The 8,681-nt window shown below is 37.6% G+C and overlaps 1 protein-coding gene across 1 annotated transcript; it reads right to left on the minus strand.

Annotated features, from left to right (window-relative positions):
- Positions 1 to 248: 248 nt before the first annotated feature.
- Positions 249 to 6,673, minus strand: LOC104227419 (protein DEHYDRATION-INDUCED 19 homolog 4-like). Its single transcript, XM_009779661.2, has 5 exons — positions 6,281 to 6,673; positions 5,518 to 5,660; positions 1,703 to 1,780; positions 1,252 to 1,511; positions 249 to 584 (listed from the first exon to the last, which is right to left on the minus strand). Exons 1-5 carry the CDS (start codon positions 6,339 to 6,341, stop codon positions 476 to 478), a joined length of 651 nt encoding a protein of 216 aa, XP_009777963.1. The 5' UTR covers positions 6,342 to 6,673; the 3' UTR covers positions 249 to 475.
- Between the last annotated feature and the right edge of the window lie 2,008 nt (positions 6,674 to 8,681).

The raw sequence follows: 8,681 nt of genomic DNA on the forward strand, positions 1-8,681 counted from the left end.
AACCCTTCTAAGCCAGTAACAAATATTGTTGGTGGTCAATAAAAGTCTCTTCAAGTACCTTATGCCTGGTAATTCTATTTTGGGGCTAATACATACACCACCCTCAAAGTGTCCAACCTCTTCCTAACTTGGGTTTCCAATACAGGTCTTTTGCCTATTGGTGGTAACCAGCAGTGTAGGCGAAGGCAAATTCTACTGCTAACGGATGAAAAGCAGCCAGCAGCCATAGCTGCTTCACTGCTTGATAATTTTAGTGAAACTAGCTATATAGTCATATATCTCTCTTGTTGCTTTACACAATTAACTTAGAAATATATTAGCATATGGCCTACATTGGAGATGGGAAACGAACGTAGTCTTTAATTAATATACACATAAGTAGGACTTTTAAGAGTTCCCTCTTGCCCTAGCTACTACACAGAATGGCAGCATCCCCTTTCTTTTCTCTATCCAAGCTACATTATTCTCTTCTTGCTTACAAGTCCTCTTCAAGAAAGGTGGACAGCAGCAGCCCTTGCACAAACTCACTTCTCCTGGCCTTCTCCTCCTGGTCTTTGTCAGATAGTGGAGGTGGCTGAACATTTCTGTTAAACAAGATCAACAAAATCAATAATTTCGGACATTGGTAAATAGAAGTGGACCACAGAAGAAACTCAATGCCATGTATCTTGATGATGAACAGCTTTTACAGCCCACAATCACTTAAGCCTCAGATAACGCGTCATTTCTTTTAATATGTTAGGTTTCTTGTCTACATGGCCAAATCTCACCTCAACACCCACACGCACAAAAAAATAGAGGGAAACAATGATTTATATGTCAACAGAAAAGCCTCGCACAATCAAATGACCACGGCTTCATAAACAGTCATCACTAGTCCCTACCTTACCTTTGTCAAGTCTCAGCAGTAGTTACCCCTATTGACAAATGAAACTATTAACATACAAATGACATAGATGAGGTATATATTTTGTAACAGCTCATCAATTTCGCATGTTTAACTTGATAATAAGCAAAAACGTAAAAGGCTATCCAGATAAAAAAAAATATTCAACAACTCAACCACTAAACAAAAGGTTTAATCCAGTTAGCAGACAGACATGCAATCAATGGAACAAGGTTTAATCAAGTTGCCACTCAAACATGCAATCAAAGAGACATGAATATAAAACCTCCGGGGCTAGTGTAATACACATAATCATAGGCAGTTGGGAGAGGAAAAAAACACAAACAGAAGTAATGAGGCATTACCTTTCGTAGGAGTTTTCAAGAGTGCTTTCTTGTTTTGAACTTTGCTTAGTACAAGGTAAAGGTTGAACATCAGGAATTTCATTAGCCAAAGGTGTATTGTGAATGAATGAAGATAACAAGGGATCGGGATCTGTAGTGGAGGAAGAAACCAAACGAGAGGATCCCCCAAGGATGGATTGCAGATTTCCTTCCCTTAGCTCTCTTCTTAAAATAGAGAGAGCCGAAGTACCACCCCTTCGAAATCTTCTCCTGTGCTGTACCTGTAATGCAGTCAACGATAAATACTATGCAAATGGTTCCAGCGGCAAAACTAAGACAAACTGACACGCTCAAATACGGTTTAAATCAAAGAATTCTGATATGCTGCACATTTGATACTGAAGCAAACCCAAGAGAGGTTTCAAGTCCAAAACTCGTGAAAATCAATAATGAAAGATAACCAAAAAGATACCTTTAAAATATTTCCATGTTGCTGAGTAATATGACCAACCAAATCCATTCCAACCCTTTTTGCACAAACCGGACATATCTGCATATAAAGACATGTTATCTAACATCACAAAAAAAATTGACAAAGCGCTAGGATCACCTTGTGCTCTTTAGCAGAGCCCTGACCACTAGCCGGAGATGAAACTGACAAGCTAGTAGCAATTAGCAAATAGTGTTTAGCTATCTCGATTTTATTCAGAAATAGCAGAATAAAGTTTTATAATCATGAGGAGATCTACGTATTATAATCATCAAACCACTTTAGTCTCTACCTGATTCTAAATCATGTAATAAAATCTCATTTCTAGTTCTAAGTTTATTATCTTATTCTCAGGTTAATGGTGTTGAAGCCTTGACTAAATTTTTGTCAACAGAGAAGGTAATAATAATGCAACTAAACATTATTTTGTTTCTTGAAAAAATATTGTTCTGAAAACTATATTGTGTGATTAAAATTTTCAGTAACAATCCCTTCCATAGAGGAGCTATTGTTTGAATTGAGCAACCTTTTAAAGAAGTCATTAAACCACACTTGCCTTTTGGTTATTTTCTCCAAAAAAGAACTGTAAAAAAGAAATAGTTACTTTGCTATTTAGCAGGTTGGAGCACTGCTGAAGAATTGGTTATACATTTAGAAGCTCTTTAAAAGCCACTCAAAAATTAGGTAGCTCCTCCTCAAATTTTAACAGACGCTATTTAGTATTTTATTTTTTATTTTTATGAAAGCGCTTATCATACATCACTATCCAAATAAGTAACTTCGTTGAGCCCTGAACCACAGACACACAAACACACTATGCGTTCTTTGCGGAATGAGCCCTAGAACACCTTAAGTCGCTGCTCACTTAAGCAACTTAACTATTTTTTTTTTTATTTTTTGGTTATTGTACGCAGGGTAAGGCTGCGTACAATAGACCCTTGTGGTCCGGCCCTTTCCCGGACCCTGTGCATAGTGGGAGCTTAGTGCACTGGGCTGTCATTTTTTTTCCAGGTTAGTTGGAAGCTATGTTGCTCGGACTCTCCGAAAATATCGCCGGGTGCGTGTCGGATTCTCCAAAAGTAGTGTATTTTTGGAGAATCCGACACGGGTGCGGCAGTATTTTGGAGAGTCCGCGCAACATAGGTTGGAAGTACACAGTTTTTTCGATTCTATAGCCAGCAGATGAGACAGCACTTTTTAATTAGCTGACTCTTATAGTTTTGGAAAATTTATTAACAAGATATGGAAACCAAATTCAGAACACTAGATTTTAAGTTAAAAAGCCATTTCAGTACCTGGAGAACTGAGGAACCGACAAAGAGTAGTAAAGCTACCACAAATTATTCATAAAAAGAAAACAAAAACACAACCAACAACAACAACAACAATCCGGTATAATCCCACTAGTGGGATTTGGGGAGGGTAGTATGTACGCAGACCTTACCCCTACCATGGGTAGAGAGGCTGTTTCCAAATAGACCATCGGCATCCTTCCCACCAAGAACTCCCCACCTTGCTCTTGGGGTGACTCGAACTCACAACCTCTTTGTTGACTCGAAAACAAAGATAAAAAAAATATATTTAAAAAAAGAAGCAGAAATGCAGACGGTTAAACTTTCCAGTCATTCAATATTACCCCAAACTGGAAGCTCTTCAGAAAGGAGTCGTAGAAAGCTCATTTGTTATACCTTTTTTCTCAATAAAAAAAGGTAGTATGTCCAACCCTCGAACAGAAAAAGAGGGAGGTGGGGGAAGAAATAAGTCAAGACCCTTGAAACATCACAATACTAAAATGAATAAAAATTAGCTGCTCATATTTCAAATAAAGATCACTGCATGAAGAACTCTTTTTTTTTCCCGGTTTGGGGCGTTCTCCAGTGACTAGAAGCTTGATCAATTTAAGTGTTACCTTTACAAGTCTGTGAAGATAGATTCTCGTCGCTCAGTTTTCATGGTTGAGCCATCCAGATGTAATAACATTGGACAAATACATAAGCACCCCCTTAAAGTTGTCACAATATTTCATTTAGACACTTTAACTTCGGATTGTACATATTAGACACTCTAACATGCATTAAACTGTACCTATTAAACCTCTCACTACAAACCAGTAAAACAAATAAAGCATGTGCACTTCACATGCAGTGACATGGCAAAACTAATCAATTATAAAAAGCCACGTGGCCTGACTCTAACTAACTAAAAAAGGAAAAGTTTCAAGACATGGCACTGAACCACTGTCGTCGTCCACTTCGCCGCTGGCATCTCCACTTCTCCACAGACTACCCGGCCCCCGCCCTCGGTCTTCTCCATAGAACCCTCCCACCGTCCTCTTTTCGTCTTTTGCTTCTACTAATCTAAAGATGTTTCCCTCTTGCCTTCGAGCCTATGAGTTCTTCTCCGCCATTGTTGCTGGACATAATTTCCAAATAGAGGTTTATGAATTTTCTCATAAAGCTCTGTTTCCTTTGGTTTAGTTGTAATAACTTTTTATATCTAAAGCCAAATGATGAATATAGCTATTTTTCTAGTCCAAGTACGCCTCTACTCAACCCTGGAAGATACCAAAATATATGCAACATTTGCACTTATTGACTGTGTTTAGCTAATGAATCTACTACATGGTTCGAAAATATTGTGCATCTTATCTGTATTGTTCTGCAGTCGCAAGTGACTAGGTTCCTGCCTTTGATGGTGTGGCCAGATTTGGAGGAGAAAAACAAGAAGGGTGGTGGTTGGCGGATTTGAAGGAGGAGAAAGTGATTCTGGTGGCAGCGGCAAACAAAATTGAAGGAGAAGCAGATGGTGGTGGTGTCACCAAATCTTAGAAAGAGAAAAGTCACTGGAAAATCAAATTTCCAGTGGACCTACACAGTTTCCGGCAAGAAGCACGTGGAACTTTGGATGCCTGATTATGTCAGGCGCTTAAGGGATGTGCAAAACACGTTTTTTGCTATGTCATCATATTGTGTTTAATAGACACACTTCTAAATGGGTTGAAGTGTCTAATAGGTACAATCCTAAGTTGAAGTGCCTAAATGAAATATTTGGCCTATAACATTCTATCTTTAAAGAGGAGCAAGGGGACTGTGCAATGTAGAACCAGTGTTAATTGCACATAATGCTTCTGATATTTTATCTATATTGCTTAATTTAATATGGTTCATGAATTAAAAAATTCTGTATCTCCATATTTTTGGCAGGAGAGGGAAAAAAAGAAACTATGTTTTTTCTGACACATAGATAAGGAAAACAGAAAACAAATTCAATTCATTACTTTGAAATTTGAAGTTCAAAGCTTCAAACAACCAGTGTTATTCACTGATTTGAATTCTGAAGTCCAAGCCTCTATAGACATATACACAGTTAACGGTAAGGAATTAAAAAACAAGGCAGCTCGGTGCACTAAGCTCCCGCTATGCGCAGGGTCCGGGGAAGGGCCGGACCACAAGGGTCTATTGTACGCAGCCTTACCCTGCATTTCTGTAAGAGGCTGTTAATGGTAAGGAATTATTACAAGAAATGAAAGCCTCCATTTTAGATCGCCAATACTTATCTTCACAAACCTATTGGGTTCACCAAGGAAGAATAGAAAGAAAAGAAACCATTTCCTTTTCTTGATAAGACGAAAGAAACAACTCCTGAATAAGTTCAATGTAAAGAAGTCTAACGGCAAATTAGAAGGTTCTGTGACAGTCACCCTGGTTTTAAACGCTTTTACGCTTACGCAAAACCTACATTTGCTAACTCAATGAAAACAAATGGGTAAAGAAGTACTAGTAGTAGAGATATTGTACCCCATTCTTAGCCTCAATAGGATGCTCTTCATCGATATGACAACAGAGGCCAACAATATCAAAATCCTCAGCACAGAAAGGACACAGAAACTCTGGCCTCGATTCCTCTTCACCGTCATACTCCTCTCCTATGTTATAGATATCTGCAAAACACACCAAAAAAGTTTAAACAAAAAGGTGGAAAAATCATATATTTGTATTCTTCACACCTACTTCATTTTTGCGCAACAATAATTTCTACTTACATTCTAAACGACATCGCTAATGAGGAAAAAAAAATCAGAAATGCAAACGTAAATTCTTCCATGCTTTTCAGGTAGAGAAACCTATTCACTAAACCTTAGCTCATTAAACGAAAAATCTGAAAAAACAAACGGTAGTAATCTTTACACCAGGTTGACTTCCGAGCAACGAAAACCTATAAACAACAATTTCTGATTACATTATTTCTACAAAAAAATAAGCAAAACCCACATAAGAAAATGTAAATTTCTTCATTTTCTGGTACTCAAGAAAACCCCAGCTCGACAAAAAAATTGTAATTTTCATATCTGGGCAAGGAAAACCAATAGCGATAAAAAGCAAATTCAAATGTAAATTTCATCATTTTTCGTGCAAAGAAACATATTCCACTTAACCCCATCTCAGAAAATAAGCCAAAATCATTTGTGGGTTTGGGTGGGGTTATAAAAGTTGTAATCTATACACCTGCATCGTTTATGGGTAAGCCTAAAAAGAAGATAAATAGTAACATAATACTGACCTGATCGAGATTGGTAACGCCTTGAAGAAGTAAATAGACGAGTCCAAGAATCTGAATCCATTATATTATGTCAGACTTAATAAAATGAAATTCCAATAAATTCTTGTACCCCTTTGGCTGAAATTCCTCAAAGACGAAACTTTTTCTTTTTGGGGTAAGAAAATGGAAGGAACACTTAGATTCAGATAATTTAATCAAGACTTATACCAAGAAGAGGTGAAAAAAGGGAAAAGGGCCAAAAAAAGGGGGGAGGAAGGGGGGAGGGGATTGTGAAGTTTCCTGGAAATAGGGAGGAGAAAGAGCAATAGCAATAGCAATAGCAATTAGCAAGCCAAGCCTCCACCAAATTTCAAGGTGGCAGGTGCTTTGGAGTTTATACACGGTTTTGATGACACATAAAAAAAGGCTAAAAGTTGAATTTTATTGCACGATTGGGATGACCACTATGCACCTTTCACTTTTGGACCGACTTATTGTCTGAGAAGCGTTTACTAGCCTTCTAGGAAACAAGACAACCACTTAAATCAATTTCATGGAGCAGGGTCATATTTGCTCTTGAACCAAATGAAAATGTATTAATATAGGAAGTATGTCTTTTGTCGATGGTTCGTTTCCTTAGTTACAAAAAATGACCTATATTTATTCTTATTTATAAACGGTTAAGATTAATTAGCCTTTAATTAGTCTGTTTAGCACTAGGAAAAGCCATATATTCAACACGTGGCTAAAAGTAATAGACCCTCACTTTGTGTGCTTTCTTTTTTTGACCAAACTAGAAAATATATATATTAAAATCACGTAACGTTTGCTGCATCATGGCCTAGTTGTGTGCCGCTTAGGACACATTAATTTCCTAAGCTTGCTAATCTATTGCAAGCATCCATTGATAGGTACTGAACAAAATAACGTTGACTGTCTTTATCATACTTAACAGAATTAAAAACAACATTTGCAGGGGAAACAAAAACTTTTTTTCTTCCTTCCTGGAGTTCTTCCCGACTTGGCCATGATGTGAGCGACAGTGTTGCTTTCCCCAAATGTGTGCTGGAGGAGGGTCGCCTTCCCTTGGTGTATTAACAACCTGCAAATATTGACAATATTATCAAAAAGCCTATTACCACATTGTATAGTTTGAATTGCCTCCGCGCAATCTGTCTCTATTTCCGGTGGAATAAATCCCACTCATGGGCAGTTTTGAGTCCTTCCTTTATTGCCTTTAGTTCTGCCTCCAAAGATCCCCTAGCTTGTATGGACTTTGTGAATCCAACAATCCAGTGACCATTTGCATTGCGGAATACTCCCCCTAGTGCACTTTGGCAGTTGTTATGACTAGCATCAACATTTAATTTGTACCATCCCTTTGGGGGCTTTTGCCACTTGATTTGTAATTGAATCCTTTCAATTGGCAGCAGGTTATTTTCTGTAAGAAACTTGAATTCTACTCCTTTTTGAATAATATTGTTTATGTTAATAGCGTTCCTCAAGTTGTTTTGATTATTAGCATTTCTGTTAGTCCAAATTTCCCATAGGGCGAAAGGGAGGAAATAATTCCATTCGAGTAGGTTGTGTCTTATTGAGAAAATTTGATTATGTAATTGAGCAAGCCAGTGTCCCTTTGTGGGTTCATAAAAGGTTACCCCACCCAAATTATCCCAAAATGTTTTGTTCACTTTGCAGGTGAGGAAAATACGAGTGATAGATTCCTCTTCTTTCATATCACATATAGGACATATCGGGTCAATATTGATTCCAATCCGGGCTAGTTATTCCTACAAGGTAGCCTGGTATGGAGGCATTGCCATAATTTTTTTTTTATCTATTTGGGCAGGATAAAGACCAAATCCAATCATAATCTAACTAATTTTTGACAATTGGTTCAACAAGGTTATAATAACTTTTGCTAGTAAAAATTCCCTTGGATGAAAGAGGCCATATAGGTATATCATTTAAGGGTCCCTTTGTTCGAATTTTGACCTTAAGGAGGTTTTGTTGAATTTCAGAAGGAATATCTACCGATAGTTTTGTGAGATCCCATTTGTTATTGGTATAAATATCTCTGATTTTAAGATTGTGGGTTTCATGCATAATGGGACCTTCAATTAAACTTCTTAGGTTTGTGAAGTTTGGGATTCATCTTATATCCCAAATGTTTAGGTTTGAATTTAGGTGGGGTGACCATGTGATTTCTTTATTGCATAATTCCCACCCTTTAATTATGGTCTTCCAGATGAAGGAATGGTTTATTTTTTGGTAACTCTCTCCATAGTTGGTAATAACCAGCCTTGCACAAGGAGAGGTGGTCTGTGTAAGAAGTCTCCAAACTAGACTAGCTAGGTTAGTCAAATTTTTTGTATTTGCACTATGGATGTCCAGACCCCCTGAAGACTTTGGTTGATAGACA

The sequence above is a fragment of the Nicotiana sylvestris genome, chromosome 1, assembly GCF_000393655.2.
Source record: "Nicotiana sylvestris chromosome 1, ASM39365v2, whole genome shotgun sequence".
Classification (NCBI taxonomy): Eukaryota; Viridiplantae; Streptophyta; class Magnoliopsida; order Solanales; family Solanaceae; genus Nicotiana; species Nicotiana sylvestris.

Coding starts and splice junctions, on each gene's coding strand:
- LOC104227419 (XM_009779661.2), bottom strand. CDS start 6,341: ATGGATTCAGATTCTTGGACTCGTCTATTTACTTCTTCAAGGCGTTAC. Junction 5,661..6,280: donor GCGTTACCAATCTCGATCAG/GTCAGTATTATG, acceptor TGTGTTTTGCAG/ATATCTATAACATAGGAGAG. Junction 585..1,251: donor CTTGAAAACTCCTACGAAAG/GTAATGCCTCAT, acceptor CTTGTTTAACAG/AAATGTTCAGCCACCTCCAC.